Below are 19,408 nucleotides of genomic sequence, written 5' to 3' on the forward strand. Positions count from 1 at the left end.
AGTTCTGACATTCATTCTCCGGTCCCTGTCTTTTCTGTACGAGTTCTATGTTCCACCACTTGCGTGTGCCTTGCGCGAATTTGTTGGACCCCCCGGCTCGGCAATCATCTATGAAGTAAACTAGCTTCCCACCTTTTTCCAGGCTAATGCAGCAACCTCTCTTCCGGCAAGCAAAATGAGGCTAAAGAAGCCGGGATATGGGATATCGCTTGGAATGGGAGCCGGGGCGGGACGACCGCGTAAACTCGCCGGGTTGTGGAAACGAGTGGCAAGGAAGTCCAAGAGTGCCCCGGAAAGCTAACTAAAGCGGTCTTGTCTTGCCCGTGCCGTTGAAGAAGGGAGAGCCGAGCATGAAGGGAGTGCTCGTGCTCGCAGAAAGCTGCAAGCCATCTGCCGGCTAAGACAATGCGGAGAGCCGTTGTCTATAGGTTGCCGCTAATTAAGAGAGAGAGAAAACGTGTGCTGGAGCTATTCGACGTTGATATTGGCATGTGTAGCATTGATGCCACCCTGACAAAGCCGTCAAGTATAAAGGATGCAGAAAATGCCACATTGCCTCTCCCAACATCATATGGTACACAAGTGTACCAAGAGGGACTGCGTACGTACATGTACAGTATGCATTCTTACCTGCTCTCCTGTGTTCAAGCTGAGCAAATCCCCCCCTGAGATCTCCACCATCTAGAGACGCAGCTGGCATGGCGGCGGCTTTCCGCGCCGCTTCGCCTTGATGCTACATTGTAACAGAGGAGCCGTTGACCCGGGTTAATGAAGCTTGCCAGGGTTCTCGTTGCCGGCCATATTAAACGTAGTATTGCCTAGCCTGCAGCTCCTCCTCCTGGGGTTCGCCCCCACGGGCTGCCACCCAGCTTCACCGCAAGCATTGCTAGAGGGAAGGCTGGGCTATCTCGCGGCTATCATATCTGACAGAGTCGGTCTCAATACCTTGTTGCTTGGGGTCGCATAAAACAGGTTATCAAACGCGGCTGCTAGTGTCTCTTGTCCCGAAGCGATGGCTGCCCAGGGGGAAGCACCAGCGAGGCCCCGAGGGATCATCAGCTCTCAATGGAGTGCGGGTTGTTGATACTGATGTTACCAGGAGACCGAAGTAGTGAATGTTGGTCTATATTAAAGGCTTAAAAGGAGAAGTCGAGAACATGAAAGGTGATAAAGAGGCAGAGGAAAGAGCAGAGGTTGTAACGATCCTTCCTACAAAACCGGCCATCTCACTTGATCAGCTTCCTTTTGGCTTCGCCGCTCATCCCCCCTTTTGTCACTATCTCCTTGCTTCCCCTTCTCTTCATTCTCACTCAAGCGCAACAAGTCAATCGAAATCATGGCTCCCAAGCAGGAAGTCTTCGAGCTTCACCCTCGTGGGTGGGAGAACGATCCCGAAAGGGAGACGTTCGAGGTGTCGACGTTGGATTATCTCACAGCCTTGTCGTACAACAACTACTGCCTCTTCTTCAAGATGGACGACGCCATGAAGGCTCGGGCTGTGGAGATCATGAAGGAAGGCCTTGAGCGGACCATTGCTCAGGCGAGGCACCTGTGCTGCACCATTGAGAAGAAGGCGTCGGGAAGCGGCCACGAATACGTCAAGAAGAAGGATAGCACGGTCCGTCTGTTCGTGCAGTATCTCGACGCCCCCGAGGACGCGGACAAGTACCCGTCTCTGGAGGAGATTGAGAAGGCAAACTTCAGCGCGGTGGCTCTGGGCGACCTCAAGCTCTGGAGTGTAGACCCGATGACCTACGGAGAGAAGCCCGAGGCTAATCCCGATGCCTCACCTGTCGTGGCAGCATTCAAGATGAACTTTGTCCGGGGCGGCTTGGTGTTCAACATGCACCACCACCACTACAGTAACGACGTGATGGGCTGGGCAGGCTACACCCGGCAACTGGCAGAGAACTGCTTCGCGGCGTTCAACAAGACCGAGTTCCCTGACTGGGACCCCAAGAACATGGACCTGTCCCTGCTGTGCAAGCAGGAGCCCCCTGAGGACCAGAAGATTGATGGGCCTCCTGCTCCGCAGCGCCACCCGGATCACGTCCAGGGCGTGTCCTTGCTCTTCCACCTGCCGAAGAGCAAGGCCGCCGAGTTGAAGAAGCTGGCCCAGCCGACAGAGTCGGGCGAGCAGTGGATTTCGACGTACGACGCCTTTGTGGCCTACATCTGGCGCTCCATCACGCGCGTCCGCGCCCCCGTCTTCAACCCAGACCCGGCGTCCAAGCCCTTCCTGTGCGAGGCCGTCGACATGCGACGGCGCTTCCACAACCCCAGCGTCCCTCCCCGGATCCGGGGCAATGTCATGTTCGCGGCCCTGTCTACGACGGCCCCTGTCGAGTCGCCCACGTTCGCCCAGGTCATGTCCGAGTGGCCTCTGTCCAAGCTTGCGCAGTATATCCGCGGCCTGACCAACAGCGTCACCCAGGAGAGCCTGGACAAGACGCTGGAGATGGTCGCCACCATCAAGGACAAGACGTCCCTCAACATCCGCATCGACTCCCTGCCGCCCATGTCGGTCCTCTTCACCGACCACCGCGATGCCAGCGTGGCGTCGACGGACTTTGGCTTCGCCAAGCCCATCACCTACCGCCATCTGACGGATCGCGTGACGGAGGGCGTCATCATCATCTACCCAGCTCGCAGCAACGACCCCGAGTCGGACGAGGGCCCGGAGTTTTCCTTTTTCTACGAAAAGAGGCTGGCGCAGGACCTGATTGAGGACAAGGAGTTTAGCAAGTACTTTGAGTATAGAGGCGTCGACGCGGAGGACGCCTCTGTCCCGGCACTCCTCAACTAATACCCCTGGCTGGAATATAATACCCAGTACTACAAGTTCCCTTTTGGGCCTATTTGTCACGGAGTGACAAACTAGGATGATGTTTGGACAATCTTACATAGGAGTACTCCGTAATTAATATACGATGAATCCATACGAACCACTCGAAATTCGTACTGTGCATGCCTTCCAACGGCGCTCCGCGGGTGCCTGGAATTCGGTACTAGACGTTGCCCAGGGTGCTTTTCAGGGTGCCCAGTATAGCAATTGCCGAGACCGTTATATGGGGGAGCTGATGCGAAATGTTACGTTGAGGCTCGAGTTGCGTAGTGGTAGCGTGATAGCATCATGCAAGTATCGGACGATTTTTCGCTGCCGCCTCCTCCTTGTGAGTGGTTTCTTTCCTTTCTTTTCTTCTTCTTCAATCGTGCCCCTCTGAATGCAGATAGGGGTCTGTCTTTGTTAGAATCCTCACTCGACCTACTATATCAGGTGTAGAAGTCGTCACCGCTATTATAAATTCGTCTGCATACAAGTTGTTGTCTATAGTCGTATAATAGTAGTAAGCGGCTGTCGACACCCTGGTCGCGGCACTCGGCGGGTTCAACTAACACATGCAGGTGAGAGGGCACAAATGGGTTTCGGGAAAAGAAAATCCCGTCAAGGGCAGTCCTGCTGCTGCTGCAAGGTTCTCTTTGATGCGGCATTGACATCAAATCTCTGATTCCCGAAGCGATCAGTCCCGGTTCGGGACAGGAGGCTGTAAGCATTGTGCTTGTTCTTCCTGGCAGCTCCCCGTATTAGGCATTACAGGTTTTGCACCGCAATCCTTGTCAGTCAAGACAATGAAAAAAACGCCAAGTATGCACAGCGCCTATTTCTTCGTATACAGTAATAGTCTGCTAGAGACAAAACAGACAAGAGGACTTGGAATCTTACACAATGGCTACTAGCACGAAACTAGGACCGTGGGTCGAGGACTCAGGGGGGGAGAAAGGACGGACAAATAGACCTTCACCACTTGCAGTCAAGTCCAAGTACAGTACCGAGCCGAGATCCTTGCTGCATGCAGGCAACCAGCGTCAACAACGGCAAAGCTCTCTTTTCTCTCTTTGCTTTTTCCCTTTCTTACTTTCTTTTTCCTTCTTCATTCTCTTCGCCTCCTGGTTGATGAGTACTATTTGACTTGTCCTTTCTCTCTGAGCATGTTTCATCGTGTCGTCTGAATAGTCTAGCGTTGTCTGCAGGAAAGCGGACACTCGGACTCAACTTTATCGTCTAAGCCTCTGTCGATCACCTTGATTTTAGTAGCACCGGCGACGATTTTCCAGGCTCCCGTTATGGAGTCTGGAACAGATCCAGCACTCCAGCTAGACCGGGGGGAATTGGCTTGAGCCGTTGTTGAGCAAAGTTCCCGCCCTTCCCCCCCTTTTTTTCCCTCATCTGCCCGCTATGGGAAGGATCTTCGCTGGAAAACCTCGGGGCAACAAGGCAGGGGACAGAAACTGGATGCACGAACTTTCGTATGTATGAAATATGGCAAGGTACGGAGTACTAGTCAGTATCGTAGGTGGGTATACTTGTAGTATCTGAAAGCATGTGATACGGTAGTTGTAGGTCGACTAGTAGTAGTATACGGGATATTACTCGGCTTGCAACCGCAGTACTCGCACCCGCTGCTGGATCGCCAGCAAATCCTTGATCCACTACAGAGTCGTCTCTTTCCAGTAGATCCTCACAAACTTGATCTTCTGGCAGAACCAGTCGCCGTCCTTGAGCTTCCACGTCTCGTAGTAGTGTCCTCCACCGGTCCCATGCACCCCTTTGTCGGCCTCCTTGGTCCCGACCATATACGTGACGCCAAAGACGGCCTTCATCTCGTCCGGGGCCACCAGCTCCAGCTCGGGATACCCAACGACGTGCATCGTCTGGATGGGGGCGAATATCCTGCTAAAATAGTCGACCCAGCCCGCGAGCGAGGTCCAGTGGTAGTCGGTGTCGTTGATGTTGATGACTGTGCCCTGCTCGTCGACTGCCTTGAACTCGAAATCGGGCAAAAAGACCTTGTCGGCCAGGCTCCATTCGTTGGTGTCGGCGAGACGGCAATACATCGCCTTTTTGCGGACAATGGTGTCCGCAGCGCCAGCGGGAAGGGTGAGAGCCATGGTGTTTGATCGGGACAAGTATGGAATGTTGTCGAACGAGGCGTACTACACGTAACGCTGTTACTTGGTAACAATAACGGTTACAGACTGCTCGGTACTGGGATAACGGAATGACCTTCTTCACATGTACTCCGCCGCCAGCTGTAAGGCAGGATGAGAGGCCTCTGTCATACGATTGCTGAACTGTTGGCTGTCGTGCTGCTGTTATATCTTCAAATCCTTCTTGTTGGAGAACCCCAGCTACTGCACCTCTCGCCCAACAACCATCCAAAGCCGAGCCAACTACTACTCATGCGCATGAATTCAGCAACTCACTGATTCGTACGACTGCATTTCAGCTCGCCACAAGCTAGAGAAGCAACCCTCACGACAGCTTCATCCTTCCATTCTCTCTCCGTAAACCCCCGTACTTCAGACAAACTGCCTCCGTGTACAGTGGATGCAACCCTGCAAAGACGGATACTAGTCTAGATGCTGTTCTCCATACATGGACTATCTGATTGCGCAGCCAAGATTGCAGAGGGAATAAGCGGACGAATCACTTTGCCGCCCAGTGAGGTGGGACTCGAGAAGAGGTGCAACAGGACCCTGGTAACTGGAGCCCATCTGCGTAGCATCCTGGGCAAAGCCAGGGGGGGCTGACAACAAGCGATCCATGCTGGCTTCTTGAAGGATTTTGAAGGGGGGATACTAGTAACTCGCGGGAAAAAGGCATAGAGGCGAGACAAATACCGCCTCAAGGGAATCGCCAGTTCCCTGAAAATGCGGTATGTACGATACGAAGTCAGGAAGCGTGGATGTGCGTGTACTCGTATGGACTCAAGATGAACTGATGCTCACACAAGGGGTACCCCTATTAAAAAGTCTGTGACATTCTGCGATTGGGCTCCCGATTCCGACCTGCACGTAACTGTCAATCGACGAATTAGGCATTCAGCAGCTTAGCAAGATGCGGTTTCTGTGTCTCCATGGCCGCGGAACCTCTGCCCAGGTAACGTTTGAGACGACTGTCTACCGCGGAAGACTCGCTGACACTGGCTTCCCCTCGGCTAGATTTTCGAGCTGCAGACAGGTGAGTTTCCCTTTGGCGTTGCATCAGCCCATCTCCTGCCTCTCATGCACCTAGTACTGGCATAACTGGCGAGATGCTATAGCTATGAAAGTGCTAATACGTTGACACTCTGTCCCTTCGACTACTAGCTAGACTCCGAGAGCAGCTCAGTGACCATGAGTTTGTCTTCATCGATGGCCCTGTTGAGACAGAACCAAGCGAAGGTGAGCTTGACTTTTGGTCACTAACTTACCCTAGAAAAGAAAAAAAGATTCCACATGTCTCATGGAAAAATCCTCGACTTGGCATCTGACGTTCACTCTTCAGGGGCCGAGGCCGTAGCCGACCAATTCTTCGGCTGGTTCGAGCAGCCAGCCAGCCCAGCCCAGGCGCAGCAGGTCCTGCAGGGCCTCGTTGACTTCATAGACGCCAACGGGCCCTTTGAGGGGCTCATGGGCTTCTCAGAGGGCGGCATCGTCGCGGCGACGCTGCTGGCGCACGACGCCCGCCAGCGCTTCGCCGGCCTCGAGTGCGGCATCCTGATGAGCGCGGCGCCGCCGCTGGACCCGGCCGGGATCCTCGAGGGGGATGATCCGCCGGCCCTTCGATTCCTCATCCCTGTCGTCGACGGAACCGCGATCCGCGTCCCCACGGCCCATGTCGTTGGCGCCAACGAGCCGTTTGCCCACTTGGTGTCGCTGTCGCCCCTGGCCGGCGTCCTGATCGGCGGCGGCCTGGAGGATCCGGAGGAGCTGCACCAGCTGCTGTTTCACCTGGGAGAGGTTTGTTCACGAGCTGGGGCATGAGGTGCCGGGGGCGAGGTCGGACGAGGGGCTGGCGGGGACGGTCCGGGTCATTGAGCGGACGATTGAGCGAGCACAGTCGGGATAGGACATAATAGGGCCTGAGCGATGTGGTACGATGCTTGGTTAAGCAATCCGTACATGGTAATAGATAGAAGCACATAGTAATACTGGCATCAGTACTGTCATGTAATACTGATCACGGTGCAACATACCGTCCCCTGAAATGAAGCGTTGTGGGGAGTGACAAGAAGCAATTGCTATTTCGGGAATCTGGCTAAACGGGAGATGGCTCCCTTTTCACGTAGAACAAGCCTTCAAAGTATCATATGTCGCATTCTTCTTCCCTGTACTCCTAGTAGTAGTACAAGCAGTAGCACAGGCATTAGTACGCGTAAGGACAGAAACAGGAAAGGCCTCTCACCACTTACATACGCCCATCTTGCCAAATCAACGGACTTCTCGACTCTTCCTAATAAGGGTCTATTCACCGCAGTTCTCTCCTCCCTCCTACAAGTATCATCTCGTCTATATCCGCCGGCCGGTTCAAGTCCGTGCCTCGCCAAGGCCCTTGCCCTGCCCTGTCCTCCCACATCCTCGGCACTCAACTACCGCTACTTCGCTTACTATACTTGGGGGGAGAAGCGAAGGAGAGAGCAAGATGTAAATCAGACCCCTCGGCCTTACTTTGTGCACTAGGTCGTAGTCTAGTGCACGTAACAACACACGTAACGTCTGTTCTGTACCGGTTCGACGGGCCGGGTCAACCGGTGGGTTGGGAATTCCTACCGGTAAAAGTCCCGGGGGTGATGAACCTGGCACAATCTGATGCTAGAACCTGCGCCTCATTGAACGGCGAAAGATTTTCTGCTTGTGGTAGCAATGCCGTGCATTATTTAGGTTAAACCCTTAACCAGTGACGCACGACTACTACTCGTAAGTCAGTACAAGTAAACGAAGATGAACGCAGATCTCTTCTTCGACTGAGGCAGGGTGATGTAGTGTTACGAAGTACCTAAACAGGAAAAATCTACTCACTTCTCCCGATCTTGCTCTTGTAATACGATCATCAAGCCACCAAGTTTGGCGTCGGTGCCTCAACTGTAACTCATTTTGAAGCACGGTTCGCAAGTTGGCAAATAGAAGGGGGGAGGCGGGCCGTCGGCAAATATGGCAAGGCCTCCAAGATGGAGCACTGATGCGAAAGCCGTCGTCGGTCGTCGTCACTGCTGGTCTCCCTACTCCGTCGTAAATCTGCATCTTGCCAAGGAAAACGCTCGGTGCAATATGCAGTCCGTAGCGACGGCATTTGGAAAGACAAATGCAACTCCCCAGGATCAGCGAATGGGCCAACTTCGCTAAGGATATATGGAGTACTACATACCTCACCTACGTACCTACCTAGATAAAGCTACAACGGTGGTCATGGGGAACTGTTATCTTAGGTACTTACAAATACTTCGTAGGCAGAGATCACAGTCGGCAAGCCGAAAGGGCGGTAAACCGACGCAGATGAACCTACCGACCGCCCCGAGAAGGTGAGAGACACAGAAAGGACGTATGGATATACGGGCAGTTAGTGGGATGCTTCATGACAGCCATGGTACATCATACGAAGCACAGACATTGCTGCTCTCTGCTCGGATGAGACCGGCCCAGGTATCTGGGTTCTGATGATGGTAGTATAGCCTCATGATATGATAGGCCGTGTTTCAGTTTGCACTTGCATCGCGCCATCTTGGAAAAGATATCCGGACTGGGTTCCGTAGACCGAGAAATCATGATTTGCTACCAACTAACTGGGGCAGGTGTTTATTTCTTACGCTCGACTGCGAGGCAGAACGACCTAGACTACATAGTCGTATCAACGGGGTCGTTTGCCCCCCCTGCGAGGTCCATTTTCTACACCAGTATGCGGGACGGAATGGGCCATCCCTCTGTGCTAACCAATCCGAAAGCCTGTACCCCTTACAGATACTGGGTAGCAATACTACCTGTGCAAGTAGCTACTACTTTGCAAGCGCAGATACTAAGGCCATTGCCAGGGTCCTTCAACGGTGATCGGGGCTGTCCAATTCCTTGGGCCGCTGGGCCAATCTGTACCGGCAGGAAGGATCACTGACAGCTCGACCAACAGCCCGTCTGTGCGTTCCCATCTCAATGCAGATTCTGCATGAACGTTGTTGGCCCTAACATTCTAGAAAGAGGAGCATCCAAGTTTGACGTGCCACCGCAGGGCTGTCAACCAACGTGAACGCAACGACACGCCGAACCTTAACCCAACACCAGAAAAAAGCATATATATAACTCCTGCGCAGGAAATCAAAGGGAAGCAACCCTGGTGAACCGGATATTGATGAAGTACTAGGTAACTGGCCGTTTCTAGTACGTTTTTGCTAGCCCTCCAGAGTCCCTGGTTGTAACCGAGAGATCCATCCGGACTTCGACCTTCTTCAGCCCCGGACACAGCAGGCGCCGTGCCAAGGAGGAAGATTATAGTAACTTGTACGGAGTTACAAGTAACAGGTAAGCGTTAATCCGGGAAGTAGCTTTTTACGCCGACTGTGTCGATAGGGGTTGATCGATTCCAGGCTCTCGCTTGATCAGATGGAGCAGCTCTGACGGTATCTGGTCTGCTTTGGAACCTTTTGGAAGCTGAGAAGCGACGGCTTAGCCTCCTTGGAGTGTTTTATAAAATTGGGACGCTCGTGTAGACAACAGGATCATGAAGAGTAGATAAAGGGTATTCAAATCCTCAATCAGATTCTGGTCGGCTCCCTCATTACTCTCGTAAAGAACACAAGGACTTGACCGTCATCACAACAGCACCACAACCGCCGCCACTGCCCTCCCATCCTCCTCCTCTGCGGCTTCTTCCTCTTCTTTTGTTGAAAACAAGATTCTCCTGCCTGTCCAATTCCTAAAAACACGCTTGCCCATACTTCGTGCTCAACATTGTCACCATTATCATGTCTCAAACCGCAGCTGTAGTTGATATGCCCGTTCAGGCAAACGATGACATTGCTGTTGTCGGATTTTCTTTCAGGCTTCCCCAAGATGTGAACGACGATATGAGCTTCTGGGAAGTCCTGGACGGCCGTCGAAATCTCATGACCAGCTTTCCGGATGAACGCATGGACGCCAAGTCTTTCCTGGACACAAATGCCACTAAGGTATTGTTTGCCTTCTCGTCATGCCTTTTGGATTCCAGAGAAGATCGTCGTTCGTTAACTGCTTGCTTTCCATAAGCCCTATCCTCGAGGAGGCCATTTCATCACAGATGATATCACCTGCTTTGATGCCCCTTTCTTCTCGGTAACAGCGAAGGAAGCTGCGGCAATGGATCCGATGCAGCGTATGACTCTAGAGACTGCATATAGGGCCTTTGAAAAGGGTAAGCGTGGATAGAGTCACTTATTTGGGAAAGACTGCACGATACACTACCATCCCTCCTCTTCATCTTCCCTGATCGAGCTGACAATTTGTAGCCGGTTTCACAACAAGTGCCCTGAGAGGTTCAAAGACGGCTGTATTCCATGCGTCCATGCTGGAAGACTACTCACGATTGATGGCAATGGACCCTGATAATGTGGAACGCACCACCATTACCGGTGGCACGGTATCGTGCATGATTCCCAACCGCATCAGCTGGTTCTTCGATCTGCATGGACCAAGTGTCCATTTGAACACGGCATGTTCCAGTGGCCTGGTTGCCGTGGACATGGCATGTAAGACACTTCGGAGTGGTGATGCATCATGTGTAAGTTGGATGAATAAGCTCCTATCCCCTGTCCCTGGCGGTCCCTGTCAGTCCCCATTGCCCCGATCTGGGTGAATCGGAGAATCCCCGAGAAACGACGGCATAATACATTCCCGCCGTAGTGGTTTGAAAGGCAAAATGGCTGATTATCGAATCTCATCCACGACAGGCCCTTGTCACTGGTGCGAATCTGCTCTTGGACCCGACCATTTTCCACTTGCTGTCAAATCAGAACTTCCTGTCACCGGACAGTCGGTGCTACAGCTTCGACCAGCGGGCCAACGGTTATGCCAGAGGCGAGGGCATTATCGCCGTTGTGCTGAAGCCCGTCTCTGCAGCCGTGCGGGATGGAGACATGATCCGTGCCGTCATTCGGGCATCGGGCTCGAACCAGGATGGACACACCCCGATCATCACACAGCCCAGCCAGCAGGCCCAGCAAGAGCTGATCCAGCACGTCTATCAGCAGGCGAATCTGTCGCTTGCCGACACGCGATATGTCGAGGCTCACGGTAAGTCAGCCTGTGGTTGAAGGGGAGAATTGAGACAAGGAAAAGATGGAAGAAAAGACAGGAAGAAGAAAAGTGCGCAGATTTGCTGACACGAGGTCTCGTGACCGCTCTAAAATGCAGGAACTGGAACCCCCGTGGGAGATCCGATCGAGGCAAGAGCCATCGGTCGAGTGTTTCGCAAGTTCCGATCCGAGAAGGAGCCGCTTTACATGTGAGTCCCGTGATTGCTTCATCTTCGTTCTTTCCAGTTCTTGTCTCTTTTCTTCGTACAGCCTCTTCTTCCGTACCGCATCATGTCGCTGACACGGCTTGCGATTGTTACAGTGGCTCCGTCAAATCGAACATTGGCCATCTCGAAGGTGCCAGCGGCCTTGCCGGCTTGCTAAAGGTCATCTGTAAGTCTTCAATTCGCCCTCTGGTCTGATGTATGCAGTGGTCTGATATACTGACCTGCGATCTTCAGTGAGCCTCGAAAGAGGCATCATTCCGCCAAACGCACTCTTTGAGACGATCAACTCTACCATAGACGCGGAATTCTGGAATATTGCGGTACGCCTATTTCTTTCTCCCCTTCATCACCAAGTCATGGAGTCTGAGGAAGTGGCCAATCTCAACTGACTTGTAACTTCTCTCTCTCAGATCCCCGACAAAAGCATCCCCTGGCCCAGCAAAGGCGTTCGTCGGGCCTCGCTCAACTCCTTTGGCTTCGGCGGTTCCAATACGCATGTTGTGATTGACGATGCGCTGCACTACCTCAAGGAGAAGAATCTGCCTGGCAATCACTGCACAGTTGGGGCTGCTGGCGACGAGGATGTGGCCAATGGCTCGGCGGACTCGACATCATCCCCGAGTATCGACGACTTCTCCAGCACGGGCGACCAAGCCATTGCTGATCTCAAGAGAATTGCACGTGCCAAAGTAGCCGCTGCTACGTCTCCGCCTTCTTCCACAGCCGAAGGTCTTCCTAGGCTGCTTGTGTGGAGCGCCGCAGACGAGCAGGCCGCCAAACGCTCCCTACGCGACCAGGAGCTCTTCTACAAGGAGAAGATAGCGGGCAACCGTGCCAAGCTAGATAGCCTGGCCTACACGCTGGCAGCTCGCCGGTCACACATGCTCTGGAGAAGCTTTGCCATTGTCGCGGAAGACGGTCTTTCAGAGGCTCAAGGTGGCACCGCAGATCTTGATCCTGTGAAGCCCATGAGGAGCTCTCCAGATGCTACTCTGGCCTTTGTGTTCACCGGACAGGGAGCCCAGTACACAGACATGGGTTGGGACCTGGTCAAGTATCCCGTATTTGCCGATACGCTCCGGCAGATTGATGGTATCTACCAGAGCCTTGGATGTACATGGTCGATTTTCGGTAGGACAACCATCCTCATGCTTCGATACCTCAGGACATGGCTGACAATCAATTTCCCTTATTGACAGATGAGCTGCGCTCCAGCAAAAACATCAACTTGCCAGAGTACAGCCAACCGTTGTCGACAGCGGTTCAGATCGCTCTGCTGGAACTGCTGGCCAGTTTCGGTATCGCTCCAAAGGCTGTTGTCGGACACTCTTCAGGAGAGATTGCCGCTGCGTACGTTATAAGTTGCCTCCGGTTGTTGAAAGTCTGCTAACATATTCTTGTGTATTAGCTATGCCATTGGTGCCCTGTCGTTACAATCAGCCTGCAAAGTCTCGTACTTCAGAGGCCAACTTGCAGGAAAATTGAGAGTCGCTAATGAGGCATCTCCTGGAGCTATGATGTCTATCAACTTGGCGGAAGCTAATGTCTCGGAGTACCTCTCCAAGATTGGTGCTGAGGCCAGCTCTGTCTGCGTGGCCTGTATCAACAGCCCTCTCAACTGCACCCTGTCCGGTCCGGAATCGGCTATTGATGCCATCAAAGCGCAAGCTGACAATGATGGCATCTTTGCTCAGAAGCTCAAGACTGGGGTTGCATACCACTCGCGGGCAATGGAAGCTATCGCCGAAGAATACTTGGCGCTGATGGGATCACTCGAGAGCGCCTCGCGTCAGGATCTCAAGGTTGTTAGCGGTATTCCCATGGTATCATCCGTCTCTGGCAAGGTGGTGCGTCCGGCTGCTCTGGCAAAGGGTCAATACTGGGTCGACAACATGGTTTCCCCCGTCCGCTTCGCCGATGCTGTGCAGCTGCTGACCCAGGAGCCATCCAAAGTCAAGGTCGGGCTGAGCAACATTACTGATCTCGTCGAGATTGGCTCTCACCCTGCTCTGCGAAGAGTGGCCCAGGATACAATCGGCCAGGCTAGGAACAAGAAGCGCACCATCCGATATAGTGCTGCACTGCAGAGATCTCATCCTCCTATCAAGACGACATTGGAGCTTGTGGGACAGTTGTTCTGCTTGGGGCACAACGTATCCATCGAGGCTGTCAACCAGACGCCCATCGCTCAGCATGGCAGCTTTTCGAAGAAACCAAACTTCCTCATCGATACACCCGAGTATCCTTTTGATCGGTCTCACAAATACTGGGTGGAATCACGAATTAGCCGCGACTTCCGACTTCGTGGCAATGTCAAGGGTGACGTGCTCGGAGCTCGAGTATCCGATTGGAACCCTCTGGTTCCTCGCTGGAGAAATCTCTTGGCTGTTGAGGCTATTCCATGGGCTGGCCACCACAAAATCACAGATACGCTTCTGTATCCTGCGGCCGGAATGTTGGTAATGGCTATTGAGGCTGTCCAGCAGATGATCCCCGAAGGGCGGGAGGTAGCCGGCTTCCTCGTCAAGGAGGCAGAGTTTCTCAATCCCATCATCATTCATGAGAAATGGGAGGATAGAACCGAGACCCAAGTTCATCTTCGGCCATTGAAGACGCTAACGGCAGACGACGAGAATGGCCCCGCGTTGTTCGAAGTGGATATCTTCTCTTATACGCGTGACAGCTGGACGAAATGCTTCCACGCCAGCCTCCAAGTCGATTACGAGGAGCCGACAAGCACGTACGGCAAAGAGCAAAGGCACCTTCGCCACGACAAAGCCCGTGACCAATACAACCAAGCTGCACAATCGTGCATCTTGCCCATTGATTCCACTACCCTCTATCGTGAGGCGGCTGAAGTAGGCCTTCAGTATGGAGAATGGTTTCAACTTCTGCGAGACGTGGGTTGGGATTCTAACGCTACCGCCGTGGCTCGTGTGGATGTTTCCAAGGATAGGTACAAGACCAAAAGTCTAGTGCATCCGAGCGTCCTTGATCAGGCTTTCCACGTATTGCGAGTGAGCGCCGGCCAGCAGCCGACCGCTAATGTTCCCGCTCGTTTAAGAGACGGTTGGTTTGCCTCCAGCCCCAAGTGGCAAAGCCCTGAGACTGGCAATATTCGGTGGATGGCGACATCTACTTCGGTCGCTGACCTCGACGGGGCTCAAGGTTATGGTGAGCAAGGCACAATCGTTGCCCTGGCTGACGATGGCACTGTGCTATGCACGATAGGGCAGGCCACCACGGCGTCCATCTCCAACAACGCAAAGGCGACGGACAAGAAGCTGCTCTACAGTGTCGAATGGAAGCCACAGCTGAGCATGCTTGAACCAGAGCAGTTAGCTCGCATTTGCGAAGCTGATTCGTTTGATAACGACGAGACGGCAGTTGTAGAGAATCATACCAGCATGTGCTTAGCGCTGGAGCTCTACTCAATGAGAGTCCTTCAGAAGCTCGACCGGACCAAGGTCCCGGAGGCTCTGACTCGCCACGTTGAGTGGATGGAGCACCATACCGGCAACATGAGCCCCGAAAAGAGACGACTCGGAGAAACCATTAGTGACGAGGACTTGGAAGCTCGGCTGGTCAAGGTTGAAGAGACTCTCCCGGCGTGGAAGCTGTACACCACCTGCGCTCGGAGGCTCCTCGAGATGCTCACAGGAGAAGTTGACCCTCTGCAGGTGGTGTTCGGATCAGACCAGGCAGAACTCTTTTATGCTGAACTCTTCCAGAAGCTTTGCCAAGATGGTCGACTTGGTACGTTCTTGGACTTGGTTGCTCACGAGCGTCCTGCTCAACGAATCCTCGAAGTCGGAGCTGGTACGGGCGGCATGACAAAACACGTTCTATCACTTCTGCAGCAGCGCGAGAAGCGAACCGGAGGCTCTAGCTTCTCCGAATACACGTATACTGACATCTCCCCGATGTTCTTTGAGCGTGCGCGTGAGCGATGGCCTGACCTCGCATCTCAGGGCCGCCTTACCTTCAAGACTTTCAACGTGGATAAGCCTATCGATGAGCAGGGATTCGAGCCCGGCTCCTATGACATCGTCGTTGCAGCCAGCGTGCTGCACGCCGTCCCTCTCCTAGAGACCAGTCTGAAACAAGTCCGTAGGGCGCTGCGGCCGGGCGGTCGTCTCATTCTACTCGAGGTCATTGATCCAGACGACATCGCGACCAATTTCATGGCAGGTCTGGTGCCCGGATGGTGGGTGGCGAAGGAGGCCTGGAGGCCGCATTCTGCAGCAATTACTGAGAACCTTTGGGATAAGTGCTTGCGAGATAATGGCTTCTCAGGCAACGATGTGATATTCCGCGATTACAAGAGCGATGAATGTCACATTGCCAGCATCATCCTCACAACGGCCGTCGAAGAGCCTCAGCCGGCTCCCGCGACCAAGCCGGGCAAGCTTGTCATCATTGTTGATGAGCAAAAGTCCTATCGACAGACTCGGCTGGCTGGACTGGTGCAGCAGCAACTGGATCCTCAAGGCATCAAGGCTTCGAGAATCTGTGCCTTCTCTTTGGACGAGCTGACGCAGTCTCTCGATGACTTGACCGCGGAAGATACTGTGGTCTGCATCGCTGAGGTCAATAACCAGCCTCTGCTCTCTAACCTTTCAGAAACCAACTTCAAGTGCCTCCAGTACTTGGTGGGCCAAACATCCAAACTTCTCTGGGTAACGGCCAGTGGCACGGATAGTGAAGAGTACGCCGATTTTGGAGCCGCTCAGGGATTGTTCCGCTCGATCCGAATCGAAAAGCCCAGCAGCCAGATCATTACGCTTGCCATGGAAGGCAAATTGGAGTCTTTCAAGATCGCGCACTTCATTGAAAGCGTCTTCGACGCTAGCTTCGGGTCCTCGCCTTCTCGCGAGGTTGAGTATCTCGTCAAGGATGGGCTTTTGATGACCGGAAGGGCCGTTGAGGATTTATCTGGCAACGAAACTCTCACATCTCTCTTGTCGCGCCGCCTGCAGCAAAAGTCCTGGTACGACGGACCGGCACTTAAGCTCTCTGTCGGCACTCAGGACGGTGTGACCACCTTGCAATTTGTCCGGGATGGTCAATATGAGAGTGAACTGGGGGCCAACGAGGTTGAAGTTGATGGCAAAGCCTGGAGTGCTGATTATAAAGACGCGCAAGCTGCTATGGGACGCCGCAAAGTGCCTCATAATGGTCTCGAGCTGGGGATTGACTGCGCTGGTATCGTCACTCGGGTTGGACGAGATTGCGATTCCATCAAACCCGGCGACCGAGTCTGCATGGTGGCTCCAGGCTGTATGCGGCAGTATCCTCGCGCAGACGCCAAGGCCATTTGCAAGATTCCGGAATCAATGTCTTTTGAGGAAGCCACGTCTGCTCTCATCCCCACCATGACAGCTTACCACGCCCTGGTTGAAGTTGCCCACCTCGGTGAGGGAGACAAGGTTCTGATCCATGCGGCTGCTGCGAGTGCCGTGGGCCAGGTTGCCGTTCGTGTGGCTCAGATGCAGAGTGCTGAAATCATTGTCACCTACTCAAGCCCAGTGGAGCAAGAAGCGCTGAAGAGCATGGGCTTGGCTGAGGACCACATCCTCGACGTCAAAACAATCACCTTTGCCCAGCGTGTCATGGAGCTGACTGGCGGAGACGGAGTGGATGCTATCTTCAATCTGCTCGCTCAAGACGACATTACCAGAGCTTCATATGAATGCTTGGCTTCTGGCGGGCACTTCCTAGAGATGAAGCGCACCAACTCCGATGCCAGCACTACTCTTTCTCTCGGCATGCTTGACCGAAATGTCAGCATCTCCATCATCGACGTTGTCGGCCTGAACCTTAAGACGACTGGCAGGCTGCTGAAGAAGACTATGGAGCTCCTGGAACAAGGCCGAATTGGACGTCTTCAGCAATTGCGTTGTTTCAACGCATCAGAGGTTGGAAAGGCCTTCCAAGAAGTCCAAGGAGGTGGTGCCTCACATCGTGTAATCATCATGCCACAAGCTGATGATGTAGTACCGGTAAGTACCTTGGGACGCACACACGGTCTTCGTCGTAGATTGGACTGACATACTGACTTGAACACATGTAGAAACTCATACAGGAGCAAAGAAGCTGGAAATTTGACGAGAACGCATCGTACTTGATCGCTGGAGGATCTGGTGGCCTCGGCCGAGCCATTGCGAGGTGGATGGCTGACCGCGGAGCCAAGAACCTGATTCTACCATCTCGATCAGGAGCTGCTACCAAGGCTGCCCGACAACTAGTCGACGAACTGACAGCTCGCGGTGTCAACGTCGTGGCACCCCAGTGCGACGTGTCTTCGGAAAAGGAGCTTGCTGATGTTCTGGACGAGTGCGATCGCACCATGCCGCCCATCAAAGGCTGTATCAACGCGGCCATGGTGCTTCAGGACGCCATCTTCCAGGAGAGCATGACTTTTGCCCAGTGGGACCTCACGATGCGCTCCAAGAGGCAGACTTCGTGGAACCTGCACCATCTTCTGCCAGTGGATCTCGACTTCTTCATCATGCTGTCCTCCCTTGCTGGCGTCATTGGTCAGGTGGCCAGTGCAAACTACTCGGCGGGCTGCTCGTTCCAAGACGCTCTCGTAAGACAGCGGCTTGCTCAGGGGAAAACGGCCTTGTCTCTCGACCTTGGCTGGATGCGCAACATTGGCATCGTCGCCGAGAATGGCGCGTATCAGAAGCAGCGCGAGAACTCTGATGACATGAACCAGATCGAGGATACCGAGCTGCTGGCCGCGCTTTCCATATTCTGCGACCCAACCGCTCCTCAGCCCGCCATCGTGTCGGAGGCCAGGGGCCAAGTTCTCTTCGGGCTCAGGACTCCCATTGATTGTCTTACCCGCGGCCGCAACCCACCTCAGAAGATGGAAAGGCCGCTGTTCGCCCCCTTTTCCGTTGCTCCCGCCTCGGCCGCCGGAGCAGGTGCCAAAGTCAATCAAGAGGCCTCGGTGGGAGTACGCTTCCGACAGGCCCCGGACTCGGGCGAGCGCACTCAAATCGTGTTGGACGCCCTGGCTGGCAGGCTGGCGAGGGCCATGTCCATCTCGCCTGCCGATGTCGAGCTGAACAAGTCGCTGTCGCACTATGGCGTCGACTCTCTGATGTCTGTTGACCTGCGCAACTGGATTTCGCGGGAGCTTGGTGCCCAGCTCACTGCTTTTGAGATTATGGGTGGCACCTCGATTGCCAAGATTGCGGATATGATTGTTGAGCGCAGCACGGTTGGGAAGCTGTAGGGGTAAAAATGCACAGTGCACTAATAGAAATGGTAGATTAATAGTTAAGCTTATGAGCCAATGACATTGTCGATGTCAATGACTACTTTAAGAGAGGGTTATACTGAACTCTTTAGGTTAAGGATTAGGTTGCTGACAGCATAAGCTGTAGAGCAAGATCGCCTGCGGCAGAAGCCGTGAAGCAAAACGATGTTTTACTCATACTTTCCTAATCATCTGAAATGCCAGTGTGATACTGTGTCTTGCTGTGGAGGGGCGACTCTATCATAAAAGATAGGGTTATCTGTTTAGGCATTCTTGTCTGTTCAAATAGGAAGACTCTTCTTATTTGTAACTTAATGGATCGGACGGCATCAAAGGCCACATCCTATCTATTCTGCTGCAGCGTAAGAAGCTAACTGGAGGCTCTAGCTTCTCTGAATTTAGGTATGTATACTGATGTCTCCCTGGTGTTCTTTGAGCATGTGCGTGAACGATGGCCTGACCTCGCATCTCAGGGTCGCCTTACTGAAGAAGCCCGTGGTGGAGGGCTTTACCGGGCATATCCGACGGATCCGCCCGGCCTCTAGGGCCAAGACCGGCGACGAGGACTAAATTGCTGCCTTAATGGGCCTGATAGGATGTTGCCCGGAGAGCATCCCGGACCGCGAGCAGATGGGCGTGATCCGGGTTCCTTTGGCAACTGAACGGTGCCCACGATGGGCAGAACTCAGCTTGACACGACTGGCTGACAAGAGCGGACTTGCTTCAGGTATCAAGCAGAAAGATCCAGAGAGTGGTTTTTTGTTTACGAGAATTAGGGTTACTACAGCGTAGCCGGAAGAGGCAGGAATTGCAACTTTGTTGTCGTGTCTGCG

At 53.6% G+C, this 19,408-nt stretch overlaps 4 protein-coding genes across 4 annotated transcripts; 3 read left to right on the forward strand and 1 right to left on the reverse strand.

Moving 5' to 3' along the window:
- Positions 1 to 1,336: 1,336 nt before the first annotated feature.
- On the forward strand, positions 1,337 to 2,806 carry BBK36DRAFT_1110359 (hypothetical protein; the record flags this gene model as incomplete). Its single annotated transcript, XM_024889576.1, has 1 exon — positions 1,337 to 2,806. The coding sequence occupies one exon, from the start codon at positions 1,337 to 1,339 to the stop codon at positions 2,804 to 2,806; it is 1,470 nt and encodes a 489-aa protein (XP_024752903.1).
- A 1,685-nt stretch (positions 2,807 to 4,491) lies between these two features.
- BBK36DRAFT_1165838 (hypothetical protein) lies at positions 4,492 to 4,950 on the reverse strand (the record flags this gene model as incomplete). The annotated part of the gene is made up of 1 exon (XM_024894826.1): positions 4,492 to 4,950. The coding sequence occupies one exon, from the start codon at positions 4,948 to 4,950 to the stop codon at positions 4,492 to 4,494; it is 459 nt and encodes a 152-aa protein (XP_024752904.1).
- A 949-nt stretch (positions 4,951 to 5,899) lies between these two features.
- On the forward strand, positions 5,900 to 6,807 carry BBK36DRAFT_1156153 (hypothetical protein; the record flags this gene model as incomplete). The annotated part of the gene is made up of 4 exons (XM_024893896.1): positions 5,900 to 5,941; positions 6,004 to 6,022; positions 6,151 to 6,225; positions 6,329 to 6,807. The coding sequence occupies 4 exons, from the start codon at positions 5,900 to 5,902 to the stop codon at positions 6,805 to 6,807; spliced, it is 615 nt and encodes a 204-aa protein (XP_024752905.1).
- A 2,966-nt stretch (positions 6,808 to 9,773) lies between these two features.
- Positions 9,774 to 18,551, forward strand: BBK36DRAFT_1110523 (polyketide synthase; the record flags this gene model as incomplete). Its single annotated transcript, XM_024889597.1, has 11 exons — positions 9,774 to 9,977; positions 10,054 to 10,198; positions 10,293 to 10,564; positions 10,734 to 11,076; positions 11,197 to 11,287; positions 11,401 to 11,471; positions 11,540 to 11,625; positions 11,716 to 12,436; positions 12,505 to 12,655; positions 12,714 to 17,307; positions 17,379 to 18,551. 11 exons carry the CDS (start codon positions 9,774 to 9,776, stop codon positions 18,549 to 18,551), a joined length of 7,851 nt encoding a protein of 2,616 aa, XP_024752906.1.
- Between the last annotated feature and the right edge of the window lie 857 nt (positions 18,552 to 19,408).

The sequence above is a fragment of the Trichoderma citrinoviride genome (assembly GCF_003025115.1).
Source record: "Trichoderma citrinoviride strain TUCIM 6016 unplaced genomic scaffold BBK36scaffold_2, whole genome shotgun sequence".
Taxonomy (NCBI): Eukaryota; Fungi; Ascomycota; class Sordariomycetes; order Hypocreales; family Hypocreaceae; genus Trichoderma; species Trichoderma citrinoviride.